A 22,955-nucleotide genomic window follows, 5' to 3' on the forward strand; every position below is an offset into this window, starting at 1 on the left:
GTGGTAGGGCTTAACCGGGACAGCTCCTATGTCGGAGGATGAGAATTCAGGAGATGGATGGTGGGGGTGTGTGTACAACCGTGCGAACGTCCTCAACGCGCTAAACTGTGCACTTATAAATTGATAAAAGCCGTGAACTTTATGCATATTTTACCACAATTACTAGCAAGGATCTATGGGCAGTAGTAGATTCAGGAGACCATTGTCCTGCGGGAGACCCTGCTCGCTGCGCCATTTGTCGTGCGGGGAGACCTGCGAGGTCTCTGGTCCCGCTCCCCACATAAGAACGCAGGACATGGTGAGGCCAAAAAGGAACACCCACGGAGCCATAGATGGGGGAGTCATACCACTATGGTCTCACTGGCGGCATCCGCCTCTCTGCAACCTGCTCTTGTCAGCTCAGCCACCATCTTCTTGCCAGTGCCCATTATCTGCTAGCATAGCCACAGCAGTTATATTAGTGGCCAATGGCTCACTGGTTACAGCTGACGGCCAACTAGCCACAGCTGATGGCCATGCAATCACAGTTGATGGCCATTTACTACCTGAGCCAGCACCTTTCTATGTGAGGCCGAGAGCCTGAGAAACTGCTTTCTGGGGTTCTGTCCCCACACCGTCTACAAGTTGAGATACATAATCATGAGATGCCACCAAATTCTTCACATTTGGGTTTTACCCCATTCTTCCAGACTCGGGTGAACTTCCGCAGCAAGGCGACGCACCTGCGTGGCAAGAAGCTCTAGCGTCAACACGCTGCTCGCCGTCTTTAAAGGAGCCTACCCCGCTCTCGTCCAATCAAAGCCCAGGCCAGAGTCGCTTGTAAAGCGTCTATTTCCTTTTGTCCCGCCCTCCCCTGCTTTCTATTGGCGAGTTTCAAACCCCTGGGAGCCAATGAGAGCGAGCGCAGGCGCAGCGCGCAGCTGCGGGCGCGGCCTTGCGAGAGCAACTGTCGCGGAGAAGTAATCATGGGGCGGCAGGGGCTCGCCGCTGCAGCCGGTGAGTGCACGGGGACAGCGGGGCTACGGCGGCTGTCTCCGCGGAGACTGCCGTCTGCCCTGCCTGCTTCCATGTTCCCTCCCGGGCGTTTGCGGCCCCGGGGAGATGTCCGGCGGCGGGAAGCCTGGGGTTTCCGCAGGCACAGGTCCTGCACCAGCGCTGCAGGGACGTCACTGTCCCCTCTTTCGTTGGCTGGGGTCGCGCGTCCAGAAGAAGCCAGGCGCCCCCGCGACCCAGCGTGGCCCCTGCCTGCCGCCAGCCAGCACAGCCGCCGGGGCGGGTCCGGCTTTCGCCGGGAAGGCGTGGGTCCCGGGTCCCGACCTCCCAGCTGCGCCGGCGTTTGGACTGTGTCGGTGATGACAGCTGTCTGTCGACGTGGCACGTCCTGGGCCCTTCACATAACGACCCTTAAAAATGGGCACCTCTGTCCCCGTGTTATGACTCCGCGCAGCGGCTTTGCTAACGTGCTAGACGTTCTAGAGCTCGGTCCCGGCCGCCCTCTCAGCCCCCACTACCCGGCGCTGCTCTGGCTCCCTGGCGGCATGAGCCGTGGCAACACAGCAGCTCGGTTAGATGAGGCAGAGAGTATTTGCACCCCTCTAGTTTTGTTTTGTTTTTTTCCAATTTATTTATTTAGTTAGTTTTAGTTAATTGAATGTTAGTCTTTTCCTACCATCTAGTCCCCTCACTCAGTCCCTGCCTCTGAACTCCCCCATCATTCTCTCTTTGGCCGTCTCTTATGGCACTTAGATTTTGTCTCATTATTGTGTTTACTTTGTCTCCACTACTAGATTGAAACTTCTTCAAGACAGAAATACTGACTTTCATCCCCTCACAGGTGCCTTGCTTAGAGAGTCAACATGTAGATAGATGTTTGCCGTGAACCCCTAACCTGGCCTATTTTGTCCTTAATCCCAAAGGAAACCATGTAAGGGCTTGTGGGCAAAAGTCATCATCCCGGTCAGAAAGAACAAGACCTGGCGGGCTTACCAGCTCATACAGGCCTGTAACCAAATTTCTGCCTGCAAAGCTGTGTTGTAGCTGAGAACAGTGCCTGTGAGCAAGTGCCCTGGGCTGGATACACCTGGTTTCTGATCCTGGCTTTGCCACAGAGAAGCTGGGTAGCTTCAGGCATATCATTTACCCTCTTTAAATTTCAGGCTGTAAAATACCTCTTAGGACTGGTGTACAGATTAAAGCATGTGAGTGTGAAGAGTTCAGGACATGGCCTGGCATATATATGCACGATGTGGTTGGTGTTGATATTAACTTGGAGGCATGGTCCACAGCCAGGATCATTACAGAAAATGTCACCTTTGGGAATATAAATGGCTGATTTAAATCCTAAGCTGAAGTTGTTTGTTTGCTTCCTGTTTTGCAGAGGAGCGGCAGAGAAAGCTCCAGGAGTACCTTGCAGCCAAGGGAAAACTGAAGTGCCCAGACAGCAAGTGAGTCTGTCACCCAGGGACATGGGTCGTGCTGCTCTGGTTGCTAATAGCAGCTTAAAACCCTTTCAAACATAGCTCTTTGCTTGCATCTGCTCTGACTACTTTGGGACCCTATGGTGACTCAGAAAGGGTGTTTCAGGCATGACAAAAAGCTCTGGGCAGTGTCTAGTGCGTTGACAAAGATTTGAACCTTATTGTGACAATCTCCGAAGGAGAGAGGGGAGGATGCACAGTATTTCCTACATGCTGGAAGCTTTTCCCATTCCTGCTTTTTTTCCTGGGACAGTAATTCTCATGAAGGGACTGTTTGGTCCGGGACTTGAATGGCCCTGGTTCAGTCCTCCAGCCCGATGCCCTTTGGTCCTCCTCTTCTTAGCACTGACTCTTGAGGTGGACGTGATACAACTGACTGGCTTTTATCTTTTGTCAACATCTTGCCATCTCACTGTGTCATTTATCCCTTTTATTAACACTGGTATGTTTTTTGCCCACTTGGGTCACTAAACGTTTTTTTCAGAATGAGTTTTCACAAAGTTAGCTTTCACTCCATATTTTATTTTCTGCTTACTTTGGGTTTTGACTCAACTCTATTTCCTTGATTAAATAAACCTAGTGCGTTTATTCAACAAACACGTAGTACCTGTACTTTATCACTCTTGGTTCTGGAGACATGATGCTTAACAGCACAGGTGGTCCCAGCCTCCCCGGGCGTACACTGTCGATGGGAGAAGCAGACATGAGGTCTTGATCAAAGTCCCTTCTAGTCTGGCAGTTGGTTTTCATCCAAGGAGATTAACTCCTTCTGAATTCTTTGCTTTCCTACCCTTTTTTGCATTCTCCATCTCACTAGCTAGATTTCATATGTGCCCCTGTTATTATTAATTATATCACTTTTCCCCCCTGAAAATTCGCTATTTGAAGATACTTAAAACAAGGAATTTTTTAAAGAAGCAGTTAATTGTCTTAGTTGGCAATGTATCTCCAGTGCCTGGCTGGCACATTGCAACTTTCCAGGAATGGTCCTGGAATGAATAAGGCTGTGCAAACATGAAGAGAAGACATATAGTTCATTAATATTGTCAGAATGCTATGCTTATGTATAGGATATTTGAGAGGATCACAGGCAAGTGTAGCCTCTGAGGAAGGGAGAATAAGGAAGCTTTATATTGAATGTAATTTTGAGTTATTTTACCATATACAGAAATTGTAATGATTTAAAATTCCATTTTAATCATTATACTTTCCAAACCTGTTGGCCCTTCTATACTAAGAATTAATCTTATTTTGTCTTTTGTAGGCCTTATCTGAAAGCCAAGAGTAATTGCCCGAATCCTCCGCCTTCTAAATCTGTAAGTAGAAATTAGTCTTTTAAAAAAATTATCCATTTTGGGTGATTAGTAATAAAAATAATAAAGATGTTAGCAACCAAAAGAACACATGCAAAGATACTTCTCACAAATAGAAGGACATGTTGGTTTGGTAAGAGAGTTTTGTTTTTTTTTTGAAAGTACAATATACTGAAGTTTAGTTTTGTTAACCAAAAAAAACCCTTAAGTGCACTTTGGTCTCTTCTTAGCTAACGTTTGTTGAGTACCTACTGTGTGTCTGCACATTTCTGACCTGCATTAACTTCCTGAGTCCTTACAGCCTTGTGAGGTAGGTGCTGTCAGTAGCCCCTTTTTACAGATGAGGGAAATGAGTCCCCACATAGCTATTAGGTGACAGAGCTGAGAGCCTGTGGTCTCAGCCACTTGGGGATGCTGCCGTGTAGGAGTATAAGCCTGTGGGAACTCTTACTACTTTCCACTCAATTGGACTTTGAACCTAAAATTGCTCTACAAATTAAAGTTCATTAATTAAAAAGTAAAGAAATGGAGCACTGACACTCACTACTTGGCTGAATCTCAAAAACATGATGCTCAGTGACAGAAGCCAGACACAAAGGCCACATATTGTGACTCCATTTATCAGAAATGTCCATAGTAGGTAGCTCCATAGCAACAAAGTAGACTGGTGATTGCCAGGGGCTGTGGGGCGAGGGACATGGCAGTGACTGCTAACAAGTAGGGGTTTCCTTCTGAGGTGATGGCAGTGCTCTGGAATTAGATGGTGGCGATGGTTGTACAACCTAAGAACGTGCCAAAACCCACTGGATGTGTTTACAGGATGCAAGTTACAGCTCAGTTACTTTAAACGTATGAAAGGAACAACTAAGGAGCAGCACATATTTGGGGACTTTCTTAGCAGACTCCTCGCTTATGCAGTGAGCGATCATAGGGACAGGAGAGGTGCACGTGACTGCTGGGTTCAAGGAGGAACCCAGCTACAGCTGCATGGGGCAGCGTCCGTTCTGCACCCCCGTGCCGCGCTGGGATGGGCGCCACCTTGCCCCTGGTGCCAGGTGGCTCTGCGTCCACACCAGGTTCACATGGTGACTCTGGCCAGCGCTTCCAAATGCAACACAGGTGGCTCTAGGACTCCACATCTCCCTGGGACGCATGCCCCGCAGATGTCCGCCAGGTTCCCATTTCTGAGTGACTGCCAGTGCCGACACTCCCGCTCTTTTCCACATCAGCCCTAACTCCCCTCACCCCTAGTTCTCAAAGTTCTCTGGAACCTTGTCCTACCTTCCTTCTCCAAAACTAAATCACACGATGGAAACACTTGTTAATAACGGCAAGCTAACCCTAAAACCCCTCCTGACTTCACAAATACGACAGACTCTTCTGAGAGGTTAGGTTCTTATGGAGGTTGAGCCTCCCATCGCCCTCGCCAACGAGGGGCCACAGGTTCTGGAATGACACTGTGGTTGGGATGAGGGCGGTGTTGTTTTTAAACAGTGCAGCAGTGCAGAGGACATGGGGACCTGGGCAGCCCTGACCTGCGTGCACTTTGTGTCCTTCCCGGCCCCGAGGGCCTTCCTGCGACATCACCTTGTCCCATTGAGACACACTGCTCACACAGCCAGTTCTCCATGTTCGTTGCGTCTCTGTCACCAGAAGATCCTGATATGCTGTGATAGGGATTCACCATAAAAATCTTCCGTTAGTGAGCTTTTTGCAAGACTCAGCCTCCTTAAGTGAAGTGCCAAATAACTTTTTTTTTTTTTTTTAAAGAGTGAGCTATTTTTATGGATTGACTTTTTTGATAATTTTGTCTTTTTAGGTTGTTAGACCCAAAAAGAATGGTACTAACCACGCTGCTTTGCCTGTCAAAGCTGCAAGACCTGTCAGCATCCGACTTCAGCCCAGACCTGCCAATATCCCAGGGTCCCAGGAGCCACAGTTGGAGCCACTGAAACGTCTGGGCGAAAGGCTGACTTCAGAACATGTTTCTTCCAACCCAAACGGTGAGCCTTCCAGGAGAAGTCAGCAGCAGCACGAAGCTGGGTCATCCACCGGAGAGCTTTCAGGGAAAACCATGGGGTCATTTAACATGCAAGAGCTGAAAGCTACAAAGCCGCAGGTGACAGATGCAGGAAGTGCTGCACGTGCAGAATCTGTGGATAAGGCCTGTGGTGGGGGTGAGTCCGTGCATGGCTGTCCACAGGACGTGAACAAGGAGAACTTGCCCCACGCCTTCCCTCGCTCTGAGAGGAAGCTGCAGCCTGGGTTCTGGGCCAGAAGTGCGCCAGAGACCAGGTCGAACCATCAGGCCAAGAGCAGTGTAGCTCCTAAAGCCTTGGCCAGAAGCTCATTGAATCGTGCTGTTCTGAAAGACAGAGCTAATGAACAGCTAGTTGGAGGAACACGGGCCAGGATTCCCCCCGTGAAGTCACAGCAGCTCTCCAGAGAAGGAGGAAAAGCCCCAAAGGCAGTTCCCTCTCACTGTGTTCAGACCCTTAGTAGGACTCAAGCATCAAGGAAACCAGGGTTCAAGGACACAAGGGATACGACGGTTACTAGGAGTAAATATGAAAGACCGGGTGGGGCAAAGTTACCGTCACATGCTGCTGCTGAACAGAGAGCAGAGCAGAGCAGACCTAGGACAGGCCCCGGCCTACTGCAGCATCCACATGTTGGGCAAGACCGCAAGCCCCTTCAAGCCCCCTCCAGGCCCCGGGTACCACACAGGTCCAGCGCCATCCGCCAAAGGCCTGACCTGGCACCTGGCAGCTTTACCTCAATCACTGCCAGCGCCCCAAGCTCAAGAGCATGTGCAGCCAGTGCAAATAAGCACAGTAGCTGTCCACAGAAAGCAGGGACCCAGTGGGAAAGGGCTCCCCCCAAGAACCATGGCGTACACAAACCAGCTCCCAAAACTCACACCGGCGGCACAACTGTACATGGAACGGGAGTCCCAGGTGGGACCCAGACGAGCCCGGGTACTAAGAGGAAGACTGCAGCAGGGGATCGAAGGTACTTCGCTTTAATTCCAAACTTGTGCTGTTGATGATTAGGCAAGGTACCCATTGGGAATATGGGAAACAGGCCACGAATAATGGCTCCTGGGGCGTTTTTAGCCGCAAGCCTGAAAAAGGTTCTGAAGCCAATCTGTCAGGTGTTAGGGCTTGACTGGGCTGGGGGCTGCATCCACAAGTTGTAAGTTATTCTCTAACTCCTGCATACCTGAACCAGCCAGTTGGGTAAGAAGCAGGTCTGTAGGTAACCCTACTGGGTGCAGCAAGGGAGGTCGTGCTGGGGTTTGACCTTGACACACACTTGAATTGAGCCCAGGGACTTCGCGCGCTCTCTGCACAGGCCCAGGCGGTGGCAACATGGAGACCCCAGTGCTTCTCCTGGGCATCTGGGGGGCATGGGAAACAGGTACCCAAGAAGGCAAAGGGCAGTGTAAAGTCAGATGGCAGGGGCGGGGGGCAGGAGTGGGTCTTCACACTGCCTCAGCATCACGCTCCGCCCTCCTGAGGAGACAGGCAGTAACACCTTAACTCAGGGCCGTGTGACCGAGAAGGGAAGGCCGGGGGACTTCTTTAACTAGGGTCAGCAGTGACACCTGGGCTGGGGAATGACAGTGACAAGAAAGATGAAACTTCTGAGCAAAAAGAAAACTGAGTAAAAGCCGTGAGCCAGTGGTGGCGGACCTAGATCAGGTGACAAGGTGGGTTGCAGGCGGCATGTGGGTGCTGATCACGTGCAGCCACAGAGGAATCTGTGCAGGGGCACACTTCGTGCCACCGCCCCTCGCGTGCCCTCAGCACCCACGGTGCCAGGCCCTGGGACAGCCAGGGGCTGCCTTGCTAGGTCTCGCATTCCAGTGTAGAGGACAGGAAGTAAGTAAACAGGACAGGGTAATGACAGATCGTTTCCCGTCAGAAGTGACAGGTGATGCCAGACGGAAGCAGGGGTGAGCCAGGGTGAAGGGCCTGGAGTCCTGGAGAGGGTAGTGATGAGGGGAAGGGCGGCCAAACTTGGAGGGCAGGCAGGACCCAAGACATGCTGCCATTCACCCTGGAGAACTGAGGTCTCCGAGAGCCAGGAAGGCTCCTGGCAGTGACGCGGGTCACGCTGGCTACTGTGCACAGGGCACATCCCATGAGGCCTCGAGTGGAAGCAAGGATTAGAGTTCAGAGCAGCTGCAGCTCGTCAGACGCAAGGTGGCAGTGACACGGACCGCGATGGGCCAGTGGAGATGGGCACGGTGCTGTCTGTACGATGCTGTGCCAGACACGGGGGCCAGGAGAGGGTGCTCAAGACAGCCCTAGTTTTAGGCCCACACAGCTAGGTGGGGACACTTACCCATGCAGGGTCGGCTGTTTGGGAACTTGGTTTTGGATGGTATTGAACTTGAAATGCCTGCCAGACATCAAATAGAAGATGTGGCCAGGCAGTGGGTTCTATAGCCTGGGGCTCCAGGCAGAGATGTGGCTGCAGCATTCATTTGTGAGTCAGCGTGCAGCCGCAGTTTAGAAGCCAGCGAGCCTGTGTCCGCACTCAGGCCGTGTCTTGGTGCCTCCCCCAGCAGCTCAGAAGCAGGCGGGACCGAACAATGCGGGAGAGCGAGGATTAGGGCTTGTCACCATCTTGGAAAAAGAGCTCCGCAGTTCCTGTTCATGTTTAGGGAGGAGGGTTTGTGTGAGTTCAGCACAGGACTAAGGAACTGGCCGGAGTGGGTCACTGCGGGCACAGGGTAGGCTTGGGTCTGGTCAGTGGCAACTGGAAAGCTTAGTGTGAGAGAAACAGGTGCTCAGTTAATGGCCTCAGAGACCGAGAGCAAGTGTCACAGGTCGCATGCAGGGGAAATGAAAGTCCTCAGAGGAAATCAGGAGGAATAATCTGAGGTCATGGATTTGAGGACTGATACTGGCCACCTCTAGTCCTGCTGATCTCTGTGGCCTCTGCCTCCGGTCATGGGGTGGGGGGACCACTGCTGCCATTACGCATCTGTGAATTGTTTTAATTCTCTTCTGAGTTTGCAGTCGAAGGTGTTCAGTGATAGCGCTCAACGTATGCGTATCATATACTCTAGGAGCTTGACCAGGTGCCAGCAAGACCTAACACCATGCCTCCCCTTTAACTGCACAACAGGAAACAGCTGGAAGAATGGCAGAAATCCAAGGGGAAAATGTATAAACGGCCTCCTATGGAACTTAAAACAAAAAGAAAAATGGTAGAGGAAATGAATATTTCATTCTGGAAGAGCATGGAAAAAGAAGAGGAAGAACAGAAAGCCCAGCTTGAACTGTCCAGTAAAATCAGCAGCACTCTGACCGAGTGTCTGCAGCTCATCGAAGGGGTGAGTGAGGACGGTGGTCTCCAAGGCTTTGACCCAGAGGCACTTCCTTAAATATAGTGCTGACCTCTGAGCAGACACTTAGTCTTTCCAACATAGAAGCATAATGATAGTGGTAATAGTGATGACATGCACCTAAATGACAGCCCTTGTTGTCCCCTGTAACCATAGTGACTTACTGTGCCCGCCTCACAAACGAAACAGGCACTGATAAGTTGGGAACCTAAGCCAAGTAGTCTGGCTCTAGAGGGACCCAAAGCAACTTCCTTCTTAATGGGTCAGGTTCCACAGAAAACAGTTGACGTTTGAAGATGAACGAAGTCAGAGCAGCTTGTGTAAAGTTGGATGGTCCTACATACACTGTAAGTGGCATCTGAGTCGGATCTTGGGCCATCTTAAAGGAAGACTGTTAACAAAAAATAACCAGTAGGCTCTAGACGGTCCTTGCCCAAAGCAAACCCAGTTCTGCCCCTTGGCTGCTGGTGTCGGACATGGACAAAAAAGGATGCGTTCAGTTTAGGTCTAGTCCAAGCAATATGTCCACAAAATCAGTTAAACATTAACTGTTTCTTCTTTGTAGAATTAAACTTTTCTTTTCTCTTTTGTTTTCATTGTATTAAAGAAACTACATCAATACATTCTTATTAAAAACATCTCAAACAATACAGGTAAATGACTAGCCCTCTCCTGCCCTACCTATGCGTGCACACAGAGTCATGCATCCAGGCTTCTCCCTGGAGTGACACTATTGCTAATTATCCCTCCAGACAGTATTTGTGCAGGTACATCTAGTGTGGGTACATAGAGAAAGTAAGTGTATCATTTTGTAAGTTGCAATTATATTATTTCTAAATTTCATGCTTATTCTTCGGTTGTCTTTTCTTGTGTTCCTGGTACCAGTATGATGCTTTGTCAAAAAAGTTGGGTATTTTCCTTTTTTCCTATACTCTGAAAATAGTTTATCCAACATGAGACTTATTTTGCCCTTCAAAGGTTTGGTAAGAACTTGCCCATAAAATCATATGGACTGTGGAGGATAGTTCTGTGTATCTTTTCAATTTTTTCCATGCTCATTGGTCTATTTCAGTTTTGTATTATTTGGGCCAACTTTAGTAATTTCGTGCTTTTTATTTAAATCAGACTTGCTAAAGATTTCTCATTTAATTTTTTTTAAAGGCCATCGTTGGGGATTTTTTTTTCCCTCTTACATCAATGTCTGCATCTATTTTTATGTTTTCTTTCTAGCTTTTTTTAATAGAAAGCTTAGATAATTTATATTAGCCTTATTGTCTTAAAAATACATAGAGTGCTATAAATTTGCCTCTGAATTTAGCTTTGGTCTTGTCCTTCAGGTTTGATAGGTAATGTTTTTCATTAGAGTCAAGTCAGAAAAACAGAAGCCACAACAGATATCTCCATAGGAAGAATGTGGGATGCAGAGTAGTTTCGTGTCTTGTATGAGTTCCCTGGAAGCAGCCCCTAGGACGATAATTTGTGCACAAGTAATTTACTAGGAAGAGGCTCCTGGAAAACGGAGGGGAGTGGGATGTGGGACCAGCAAGTCTGTGTGCCCAGATAAGTCCATGGAGGGCAACTGTGGCATAGTCCCACAGAGACCTCTGGGACAGTTGGTCCTGACCAAGGGGCCAGAAAGGCCCAGGCACTTGTGACTGACACACGGAGGTGCAGGTACTGGCTGTTGGACGTGACAGCACTTTCTGAGTCTGTGTGCACAGAAATGGTAAAGCAATCGTGAGAGGGACATGGGTGCTGCACACAGGGCTGGCAGCAATAACTGAGTCTGGGGGACTTGACCTCTTTCACACACACCTGCGCAGACCCCGACACACAAGCACACACACATATCACCCTGGCTGTACCTGTGCTGTCCTTCGTGCTTCCATCAGTCGTGTGGAAATTCATTCTGTCACTATTCAGCACTCACACTTTTGTGAATGATGATTACTCTGGGGTGGGTCGGGGTGGAAGACACGTAAACATGAAGGACACAGTGCTTCCTTCAACTATGACGTTTTTCTGTCTATTTGGTCTCATGTAACTCTTAAAATTTAATGATCACTGTCAAAACTCACTGAAATGTACCATTTAAATGGGTACATTTTATTACATGGAAACAAGTAAAATTGAATTTTTTTTCAAGTTAGAGATAATTACTGATTGGGCTGATTTCTGCATCCCTGCCCCGAAGAACAGTAGCAGACATGAGTAACGGTGAGATGGTAATCATTTTCTCTGGGTGTTTTTTGCAGGGTGTACTTTCCCATGAAGTATTTACCATCTTGTCCAGTATTCCTGAGGCTGAAAAATTTGCTAAGTTCTGGATCTGCAAAGCAAAGTTCTTGGCAAGTAAAGGCACCTTTGATGTCATTGGGCTGTACGAAGAGGCCATAAGAAAGGGGGCAACAGTGAGTATGAAAATGCTGTCGTGTGAGTCCTGTTTGCAGTGCGGCGGTTATGTAACGTAATGTGAGCTCTGACATGTCAAGTTATGCACAGAATGTGCAGTACAGTGTCCTTCGTGAATGTTTTATGCCGTAGGACGTAGTTACATGTAACTAATAAAATCACTTGTCCAGTGACTATCTCACTCACCACTCACTCACGAAAAGTAATAGTGTAGAAAACTGTAACATCAATGTCTATACTTCTAAAGCCATACCTCACCATAAAAACCTAAAAATACATTACACCCAACATATCAATGTCCATAAATAACTCTTAATCCTAAAACCTAGTAAAAGTATCTCTAGATAATTTTTTAAATGGACTGAATCAAATAGTTTTATAGCTCTTTTTCTGCAGTATCTTTTCACGATGCTTCAAAATCAGAGTTGTACATGCTCATAGTTTAAACAGTCAGATGGTCCGATAGGGTTCCTTCAGCCAGGCCTCTGCTCCCTTCACCTCCCCTTTCCCTTTCCTCAGAGCAGATGGATGGGTTTTATGTTTACGCTGTAGTTTTAGATAAAGTGCTTTATTGCTATTTCTTGATTTTTCTGTTATAGACAGGATTTGTGGGCTTCCAGCTATGCAGGATGAGGATTTAACCTGTTTCACACACACCTACACAGACTGCCGGCATACACACACACACACACACACACACACACACACACACACGTACAGACACATATATGCAGGCAAGTACAGACACACATGCATAGACACAGATACACAGACACACGTGTGCGCACACAGATACACACACAGAAATCATCTTTAACTAGATCCTATAAAAATGTAAGATACTTGATGAATGCTTTATATAATTCAGGCTCTTTGCAGTGTGTTCTGTACATTTCTTCCCAGTTCCCTAAGCTTAAAGCATTTTAGATTTTGTGAAAATGTGTGGCCAGATTTGCTTCTATGCTCTGTTGTTAGTTTGTCCCTTAATTTGATGGAATCCAGGTTGGAAGACCAGCCTCCAGGTATAGTGTTCCCGTGAGAAAGTACAGCTCACTTACGATGTCCTGCCTCGGGGCCTGGCCTACATACGTCGCAAAAGGAAGGCGCCCTCTACTACTTTTCGAGAAATTACTTTTAGGTTACATTGCCAAATAAAGGATGAAAGAAAGGGAGGATTGGGAGAAATTGCCCAAAATGCTAATTAAAGGTTGCATTCAGGTGATGGGATTATGGGTGATTTCTAAGTTTGACCTATTGTTCAGTTTTTCTGTAATGAGGTATGTGCCATTTATGATAAAAACCAAAATGAAACCAGGACAACCCTAAGAATGCATGCCACAGTTTCTGTGTGGCTGTCTTCACATCTTTGGACCAGAGTCTCTACGGGAATACGTCTTCAATGGGATCATATAAGTCAGTAAGAAAATTAACTTGATTTAGAGAAATTTCATTATAGACAACTTTCCATCAACATATCTCTTCATTTAGTCGAACATGCCAGCATTTAACCAACATTTTCTTTGTTCTTTCATTTTTTCCCATGAAGCTGTAAATCTGAAACATTTTAAATGTGATTTATAGGTAGACAAGAGCTAACAAAGGAAATAGTTTTATTACAAAAAGAAGTTCATTTGCTGTTACACAGTTTCTTAGATCATTTTTCTCAAGAATGTTTTTAATACTGTTCGTGTTTCTTCTTCTTTCCTTCCAGCCAATACAAGAGTTGCGGGACGTTGTTCTTAACATCTTGCAAGACCCAAAGAGAGCCACAGACGGTACTGCCATGTTGTATTTAAATCACTCCCTGTCGCCATAAAGTAAAAGTCACCAGGGGTCACACAGGAAAAAGGGAAATAATTAAGTCCTCAGAAATGCCTGTCACTCTTGGTTCCCGAGATGCGAGATTTCTGTCATTACAAGTAAATATGCTGCTCCATGCTGAGCAGCCTGGATGAGTATCCTGCCCCCCGAGCCCTGGGTGGGACAGTACCAGCGCCCTTTGGAACCAGAGAGAGGAATATGGGCCCACGTCACGTGTTTCTTCACAAGAAACCCACCACACTTTCACACCCACATTCACGGCTCCCCTTTGAGAGCGGCGGTCGCAGGACTCTGCTGTTGGCCCACCATTCCTGTGGTTGGTCAGAACCGCCAGAGCACCCTCCCGGGACAGACACTGAGCAGGCACAGCGAGTGGCACTTTATAGTTGCTGATAACGGATAGAAAACAAGCTGCCTTCAGGAGATAAAATGGATTGTTGTTGTGGATTTAGAAGGTTACGCGTCTTTTTCCTTTAAGAGGAGATTTCACTTGGGGGCATGGTCGAGTCATGTAGAATGACAGTGGCTACGCATCATTTGTGGGGATGAGGTCGCAGAGCAGACCTGCTCAGTGGCTCTTCCTGGCAGTGACGCTGCAGTTCAGATGTTTGTTTATAATGGTTGGCAGAATTCTGCAAAGGGACGAGAGTGGGCAGGAAGCCACACCCTGTGCAGCTGGCCCCACTGACCTCTCGGGCTGTCAGCCTCCAGCCGCAGTATCTGCCTGTCTCCGACGAATTTCCTTCTTTCATGTTGGTTGTTTTGGGCTGTCAATGCAAGTTGACACAAGACCTTTCTCAGCCACTGTCCAAGGCAACAGCCATGTGGTTGTCCCTAGGTTAGGAGGGGTCCAGGCCAAGTGAGTTATCCCTAGTAGGCCAAAGAAATGGCCCACGTGTGGTGTCAGGGTAAAAGGCCAGCAGCTGGTCCCTGAGAGATGTCGGGTGCATACGAGACTGGCGCAGAAGCTCAGAGGGACTGAAGGGTGTCAAGGACCCGCCCCCAGTGCGAGCAGCCAGAGGCTGGCTGGGGCCGGGCCACGAGCCGGTCGGATGCAGTGGGCTCTGCTCCAGGGCTCAGTGGACAACCCGTTGTAAGTCCCCCTTCAAGTCAGTTTCTCTTTGTTTAGTCCCTGGGCCGTGGGGGTCACATGTTCCAGCGCCTTCATCTGATTGGTTTTAGCTGAATGCTAAATCACTTACATCGTGCTTTCCTTCTTTGGACCTCATACATAGGAACAACCTCTGGGTCTGCAGCTGCTGAAACTCACAGGACATCGATACAGGAGCTGGCCGGCGAGATGGAGCCTGGAAAGTCTTATCTTTCTCCAAAAGGGAGGGAGCAGGCCCCAGCAACACCCCAGAAACCCAAGGCAGAACAGGGTGGTCATTCTGGTATCAAATTACAGGTGGCCCCCCTCCCCAGGTAAGAGGATGTGAGCAGCATCGTGTGCGCAGGCCTAGCCATTGCTGCCCCCCGTCCGAGTGCCAGGGTACTGATACCTGCCTGCGGGGGACCAGCTGTTCTGCCCCGATCTGGCATGAAGGGAGGTGCTGAGGGTGAGAAGGTCTGCACGCACGCCTCCTTCCCACAGGCACGTGCCCCCTCTGCCCTGTCACGCGTCCTGCTCTGCACACCCACCTTCCTTTCCCCAGGCCTGGCCCATGTGTAAGGACACGGAGGGCGGTTGGGTACGGCCCGATTACAGACCACTTTTTAACAAGCGTGTTTAAGGCAGAATCCGTAGTGATTGAAGGGACCGTGTCAGGCTTTCAGTGTCATTTCCTAAAGTACTAACGTGACGTCATAGGAGACATCTGAGCAAGGACGACTGTCGTGTACTTTACCTGGAGGCACAGTGGGCCTCTCCAGCCCCAGGCTCCTGTCAGCCGTGCCATGTCCCCTCCACATTCAGCTCGTGGGGTGCGAGGCGGGCCAGCCACTGGCCTGGCTCAGGCCGATGCAGTCGCTGGCCCTGCATGTGCAGACCAGTCACAGCAGGAACGGCCTCCGCAGCCTGTCCTCCGGGCCCCTTTTTATTGGGATGAGTTAAGAGTTCATAAGGAAGGTGCCCAGGTGGTGGATTGGTTCGTCGCCTGAAATATGTTTTTTGAGTAATGTACTGTCAGGCTAGAAAGAACCTTAGTGTTCATTCGCCCAACCTCAGCTGGTTTTAGGCCCACTTTCCTCAAAACCTGTCCACACTTTTGGAAGTCTGAAATAGACAAGCACCGGCTGCCGAGTGGTTGACTTCATAAAGCCACATTCTACGCTTTGGTCAGTGTCTCCCTCTGCTTACGCCATCCCAGAGCAGATGGACAGCCCGGCCACCTCAGGACAAGTGTCCATCTCGTGGTGTCTCTCGCTCTTTCTGATATGGTGACTGGGATGCCAGAGGAGGCAGGGTCCTGAACTCGCCTCTCGCTATTCCAGAGTGAGCAGGATGGCTGAGGTGCGGGACCTAAAGCTGGTCACCCCCGTCCGGCGTTCGGTGAGGATCGAGCGAGCCGTGTCCCACTACCCGGAGCTGCTGCGGGAGCACGACCTGGTGGTGGCGTCTCTTGATGAGCTCCTGGAAATGGAGGACACGGAGTGCCTCGTGTTCCGCAGAAACGAGGCCCTGCCCGTGACCCTGGGCTTCCAGAGCCTCGAGTCATAACTTCAACACTTCTTGTTAAGAGTGCGTTTCAGCCTCCGTGAGACAAGTCACATCCTCTTCCAGCCAGCCTGGGACTTGGGAAGTCACTCACTGGGCTCCCTTTCAAGGGTGTCCCATAGGAAGGCCTCCAGCTTGCTTGTTCAAGGCAGCAGAAACCTCACACTGAATGCAGTTTGCCCACAAGCCTGCAGAGGACTGGGCGTAGCCTTTCCTTCCTGCATCCACCTTAGCAGATGGGCCACACCAGACCCTCTGGTCAAGTCCCCTCATTTCACAGATGAGTTTGCACCGCTCTGCCTTTGCTCAGAGATCTCAGGTGATGGATGTGTGACCTTTGACTTCCGTCACCGTGTCCCTGTGGTGAGGGATGACTCACGCCCTTCCTGTCCCAGGTCTCCTCTAAAGAAATGCACCCCTAAATTGGGATGGACGTCTACCTTCTCATACCCACACCTAACCTTGCAGAAGTGCTTCAAATAGACGCTGGGGGGGGGAAGGGGGGGTCGCCAGTCCACACTTCAGCTCTTCCCTGGACCCCGGGCCTGAGAAGGCCATAGGAGCTGCCGTCCCAGCCCTCCAGGCAGCTGGCTGCCCTGGGAAAGGAACAATCAGAATCGTTATGTAAATATGTATAGAAACACTCGTCAGCATACTTGACGTTTTAGTTTTCTTCATATTTAAATATTCACCAAAAAAAGGCAATTAAATTTTGTTTATTCCTGCTTATTCAGTTATCTTCTTTATTAAACAGTGATGATAGCTTGGCCTAGAGAATTTGGGGTTTGTCTGGGGACACACCGATGGCTACCACAGAGGCCTCCGGACATCCATCTGGGAGCTCACCCTGACCAGGGGCTGACCGTCAGCCTCTCTGGGAACCAGGCTCTGTCACTGAGGGCAGCCGGCCAGCTCTGGGTCAGGTATAATGACGAGGTTCATGAGACGGCTGTACGACCGTCATGCAAACAGACCCAACTTCCAGTGAGTACATTGTCACCACAACCAAAAGGCAGGCGTCTGCACAACCAAGCCTTCCTCTTAGACTCATACCTGTGACGCCACCAAATGCCCAGAGATGAAAAGTGGAAATGGGAGAGATGAAACATTGCAGAGCAGCGGAAGCTGAAGCAGCCCCCCACCCCCCGTGTTAGGCCCATCCTCCCGAAAGGCCCCTCACTCACCTGCAGGAGGCGCCTGCTCGTCGCTACACCACGAGGTCACCACCCCAGGCCCGCCTCCCAAACCCTGTTCTCCTGACTGCTCAGGATGGGGTTCAGCTGCTGGGACGGAAATACACCCCCGTCTGCAGTGCACAAGAGACAGCCCAGATCGGATGCTGCCACCTGGCTACCAGCCACTACGCCAGTCAGGGGAGAGGGGAAAGGAAGTGGAAGTCACCCCCCTCCTTTTGAGGCCATGTCCCCACTCCTGGAGCTGAGGTGTGACCTTCAGTGCCCTCCACAGCCTTGGGGTTTTAAAAAGCTGCAACAGACAGCCCCCAGCAGGATATCTCCCACCTTTCCTGGGCCCACAGGACGGTTCCAGCCCAAAACTTGACAGCCTTTCCCCACTCCTTCCAATCTTGCAAGGGGGCTTTGCCCCACCCTGTCTGTCACCTGCAGTGCCACAAGCCCACCTAGGGTAATAAACCAGGTGACAGATCACTCAGTAAAGCAGAACACTGGATGGCAGAGAACCATGGTGAGCCGAATGACCTGACCCTGTGGAGCCAAGAGTCTAGTGGGGACACAGTCACAAATGTCAAAATGACAATCTGAGGAAGGCTCAGGGGAGAAGGACTAAGGGGACTGAAGCTGGCAGGGAGGTGGGGACACCCTTGGAGCCCGAGGAAGAGGAGGTTTAAGGAGAAGAGGCAGAAGGAAAGCAGGAAGGCTCTGCCCCCTCGCCCCTCCTCCACGCCCTCAGGCTTTGTCCCCAGGCCCCTTCTGTATTCTCTACCCCAGGAGGGAAGACTAAGGGTTGATTTTTCCAGATTTGGCTACCGCACATATTTCAGCACCTTTCCAAAAAACGTGGGCACTAGGGTCTGAGTGGTTTTCCCAATGCAAAGCTGTCTGTCCTCTTAGGAATCTGGTGTGTGGACACAGGCAAGAGTCCTGGTCCTTGCCTGGACAGACTGCCCTGCAGACTTGAGTCCCAAAGCCAGCTCAGGAAGGGAAGGCCTTAGTGGTGCCAGCCCTGGACACTCCTGAGGTGACGTGAAAAACGACTGAGCGCTCAGAGCACGGTCTGTTGTCCCTTGTTTATCCATGGAAAATGCAACCAGTGAGCCATGTCATGGTCCTTTCTCATTTCACACGCAGATACACTCATTCTAAGCTTCCATATAATGCCAGGTGACACCACTAACAGACAAGTGACAGGAACACCAGAATGAGGACAGGCCAGGGCTTAATGCCACAGAGCAGCTCCTACCGAAGAAACCATCACGTTTCAAATCACGAGATTACTTAATACATTTTAATGCATCAAGTTCTAAGATGTCTGGGCTGTCACGTTTACTGTCATCCTAGTGACCTGGGATGGGGTCACCTGTGCCAACCAGGCACCACTGTTATCACAAGTGTGCACAGAATACTATTTTTTAAAAGGAATATGTGCAGAAACAAAATTTCACGTGAAGTAATGCAGCTCAGGGAATTTGTGACATTTCCAAGGGGCTCAAAGGTGGGGGACACCTCCCAGGGTGAGCCATGCTGCCACTCCCACCCCTCTCTCGGAGTGGCCCTCCTGGTCCCCACCCTCCTGCCCGCAGCCCATCAGGAATAAGGAGCTAGTCATGGAACCTTCCTGGAGCTCACACAGTGACAGCCTGCCAGGGGTGGATAGCCACCAGAATGCCCTCATCCCCAGGGAATCCGAAGCTCTTCTGGTTGGAGTGGAAAGTAGCCCAGTGAACACTGAGGCTGGAACCAACCACTAGAAAGAACCCACAAGAGGGACCCCTAAACCTTGAGCCCCCAGAATGCCCACATAATGACAGGCACCTTCACACGGTGCTGGGAAATGAGAGCCCGAGCCCAGCCAGCCGCTCAGGACAGCCGTCCCAGCTCAGAGGGGCTCAGGCGGCACAAGGTGCAAAGGTGGAGGCAGGAGCCCCTCGTGCTGTAACGTCCCCAGAGTGGGGACAGGCCATGACACAGGTCAGCCAGAGGGGCTGGAGGTGCCAGGCGCCAGTGCAGTCAGCTGACCGGCTGAGCAGAAGCCCATCCCATCAGCCCCACCTCAGAAACAAATATTTTAATTTCCCCTTTTCTCTCCTGAATTGACATTCATGGATAATATAATTGTCACATCCTGCACAAGAGCTGTGGGAAGTAAGAAGGGCGGCGCAGGGTTGAGAAAGACAGTAGCCAAGAGTAGAGTGCAAGCGGGGCCACGGGACTCAGGCCTCAAGGACTGAGCCCCGAAGCTGCCAACCCATGACTTTTATTAGTTAACAATTGAGGAGGTAAAGTTTGTTAATTCAAGGTCTATGAGTTACGTGCTTTCTTCCTGAGAGTCCCCATTGTGCTCCAGCTTAGCTTGTATTTGCCTTCACACACACACACAACCCCAGGGGATCCATTGAAGGGGAGGGACCGATATGCTTCCATCGGGCCTCAGTTTGCTGAGACATCCCCTCAAGGAAGCTTTTCCAGTATCTCTCTTGCTGAGGCCCTCCCTTGTGAAATCCTGGGAAGAGCGTGGGGAACAAACGGTTTGGCAGCTGTAAGGCAACATCTCCCCCTTTTTGTTTTTGTAGTAGGAAAACACAGACTTGGCAGTTTCCTCATTTATGGCCTATCGGAGGGCTTGTTGTCCACACCTGAGGACTAAACAAAATAGAATAAGAACAATTAACAGAAATGCAATTACACCCGCAAATCCTCCACCTAGGGTTTTCACCCAGATGAGTGGATTCAAATGAGATAGTTCTTCCGCAGCCATGGAGTGTCTCCTCTCCTGAGAGCAGTGGGAGCGTGGCATGAGACATTTGATCTACTTGTTGTTGTAGCTGTAGAATATCTACAGTGAGGTTGGGAGCATGTCCCCGGAGGTGAGCTCGTACCTCCAACCGCGGGGTCTTAGTTTGGTTGTAAGGGAAAAGAATCACACAGTAAGTAGAAACATTCCAATCACATTTTAAAGTAATCATGGTATGGAGATTTTCTAATTGATCTCCAAGAAAAACTACAGTTGTCTCTAAATCAGCTAATCTAACACTAATTTCCTAATCAATTCTAACTTGTTGATTCCAAGTCTTACTAGCATTTTCATGCCATTCTTGTATGAATTGAGTTGTCTGCACAGCCTAATGTAATGCTACTCCTGAGACTCCAACCACAGTAGCTATTGCTATAATTCCCGTAATTGCTGCAATCAAAATTTCAATAAGTCTTTTAGCTCTTTGTAAAATCTTATGAAGAAGTTGTAAGACAACATGAACAGTTGGGGAGCCTTCCCACACTCTAGGGTCTTGGACGTGTAGCCATAGATGTCTTGTCTTCCGTGGGCTATCGTTCATGGTATGGTTTAACACACCAACCAGGAATCCACAAAGGTCGTTCTTCAGGACCTGGAGAAATACAAGCAAAACCTCTTCCCCATGTTAATAAAGTTCCTAGATGCCATTGATTAGTTTGAATGTCCTTCCACCAGATAGGCACATTTTCCAAAGGTTTTGGGCTGTGGAGACTATTGAAATGTCTCTCAGCTGCAGTGCGTCCAAGGTGAGCCTTGGTATCTGGTATCTGAGCCAGATGAACTAAAAAAATTTAAAGTAAACATAGCTCTTGCTAATTGTATCTGGGGGGGTCCCCTATTTCTCCCCCTTTTTGTTCTTGTAATTGTTTTTTCAACGTGGCAATTAGCACGTTCAACAATGGCTTGACCCTGTGGGTTGTAAGGAATACCAGTGGTGTGAGGAATGTGCCATTCTCCTGATTTTTTCTTAATAACAAATACGGAGAATTCCAAGGGCTAGAAGAAGACTCCATATGATCTTGTTCTAATTGAGTCTGTATTAATTCTGTTAATGCCTCTAATTTTTCCTTAGAGAGGGGACACTGTTCTATCCCTAGAGGCTTATTGTTTATCCATTTAAGGGCTAAGGGGGTCCGTAGCTGTTCAACAGTGGCCCCTATAAAAAAGGTTTTCATGTTTCTGTCAAATATCCCATTCCCTTTTGTCCTCTTTGGGACGGGAGCTGAACTGGCTGAGTAATTCCGTGATTAAATTTTCCTAAACCTTTTCCTGGTTGATATCCCATTTGACTCATAATTTGTTGACTCTGAGGACTATATTGTCCAGGTGGTATCCAAATTTCTGCTTTCCATTGTGTAAGCAGATCTCGACCCCACAAATTAACTGGAATGTCTGCAATATAGGGCTGTAAAAATCCCTTTTGTCCCTCTGGCACGAGGTAGGGAAGAATGCAGACACTTTGGTGTAAGCCTGAAGCTCGGCCCACACCCACAGTGTTAATGTTTGGCTCTTACACTTTCCAACTCTTTGGCCATTCCTGAGAGCTGATTATGGAAATACATGTTCTGGTGTCTAAAAGACGTGTAAATCTTTTACCCTGTATCGCAATTTGACAAACTGGGCGAATTCCTGATATCTTTTCTGCTAGAAAAATCCCTGCCTGTCCTGTGCTTCCAAAACCTCCAGTTCCCCCCCCCTTTTTTTTAAATAAATTCATTAAGGTGTTTCTAAGACTATCACATTCATAATCTCATTCTTTTGAAATATTTTCTTTTTTTTATTAGACTGTTTATTAAGTTTTGTGTGTTTTTTTAAAGACTTTATTGGGGAAGGGGAACAGGACTTTATTGGGGAACAGTGTGTACTTCCAGGACTTTTTCCCAAGTCAAGTTGTTGTCCTTTCAATCTTAGTTGTGGAGGGCACAGCTCAGCTCCAGGTCCAGTTGCCATTTTTTAGTTGCAGGGGGGCGCTGCCCACCATCCCTTGCGGGAGTCGAACCGGCAACCTTGTGGTTGAGGATGCATTCCAACCAACTGAGCCATAGGGAGCTCAGCGGCAGCTCAGCTCAAGGTGCTGTGTTCAATCTTAGTTGCGGGGGCAGAGCCCACCATCCCTTGCAGGACTCAGGAGTTGAACCAGCAACCTTGTGGTTGAGAGCCCACTGGCCCATGTGGGAATCAAACCGGCAGCCTTCGGAGTTAGGAGAATGGAGCTCTAACCACCTGAGCCACTGGGCCGGCCAAGTTCCCCTTTTTTGAGTTCACCTTTTTCCTGGTAGAGTGTATGGGAGCAGGAGTAACTGTGTAACCCGTTCTCCCTTTTGAGTGGTCTAGGGAACAGACGAGGACATTATAATTTGAATTTCTCCTTCATAATCAGAATCAATAACACCAGTATGAATGGTAACTCCTTTGGATGTCAAACTAGACAGAACAAGGAGAAGTCCAACAGTACCTGGGGGAATCGGTCCAAAAAGTCCAGTGGGCACACGTAAAGCAGATTCTCCAGGGAGTAATAAAATATTTTGTGCTGTACAGAGATCTACAGTGGCACTCCCTTCCGTAGCAGGACTAAATTGTTGAACTGAAAGTCAGGGAGAGGTACTGCCTGATAATTTTGAAAAGCAGCCTTATTCACATATGTCCCGGTTGTTGTCCGGGCCTGGGGCTGGCCCCACCTCCCGTTTCCCTGAATTGGGGTCCCATTTTTATGAAAAACTGATCGGCATTCAGAAGCCCAATGATTTCCTTTTTGGCATTTAGGGCACAATCCAGGTGGTTTAAGTCCTGTAACAGTAGTAGCACCAGGCAAATGGGAACTGTTTCTATTTCTCTTTCTGCATTCTTTTCTAGAATGGCCTGGCTTTCCACAATTATAGCAAGTACCAAGAAATTTATTCTGACCTATTTTGAATCCAGTCATGGCT

The 22,955-nt window shown here is 49.0% G+C and overlaps 2 protein-coding genes across 2 annotated transcripts in view; one reads left to right on the forward strand and one right to left on the reverse strand.

The window, feature by feature from the left end:
- Positions 1 to 694: 694 nt before the first annotated feature.
- On the forward strand, positions 695 to 16,767 carry CKAP2L (cytoskeleton associated protein 2 like). The gene is made up of 9 exons (XM_019714015.2): positions 695 to 996; positions 2,378 to 2,444; positions 3,742 to 3,793; positions 5,610 to 6,802; positions 8,930 to 9,137; positions 11,405 to 11,560; positions 13,273 to 13,336; positions 14,618 to 14,807; positions 15,816 to 16,767. The coding sequence occupies exons 1-9, from the start codon at positions 966 to 968 to the stop codon at positions 16,039 to 16,041; spliced, it is 2,187 nt and encodes a 728-aa protein (XP_019569574.2). The 5' UTR covers positions 695 to 965; the 3' UTR covers positions 16,042 to 16,767.
- Positions 16,768 to 19,422: 2,655 nt separating this feature from the next.
- The window catches only part of SLC20A1 (solute carrier family 20 member 1), a 43,397-nt gene continuing 39,864 nt past the window's right edge, over positions 19,423 to 22,955 (reverse strand). Inside the window, exon 12 of the mRNA XM_019714000.2 lies at positions 19,423 to 19,877. The gene's annotated coding sequence lies outside the window, so the exon portion shown is untranslated. The remainder of the gene's footprint in view (positions 19,878 to 22,955) is intronic.

Source organism: Rhinolophus sinicus, linkage group LG05, assembly GCF_036562045.2.
Source record: "Rhinolophus sinicus isolate RSC01 linkage group LG05, ASM3656204v1, whole genome shotgun sequence".
NCBI lineage: Eukaryota > Metazoa > Chordata > Mammalia > Chiroptera > Rhinolophidae > Rhinolophus > Rhinolophus sinicus.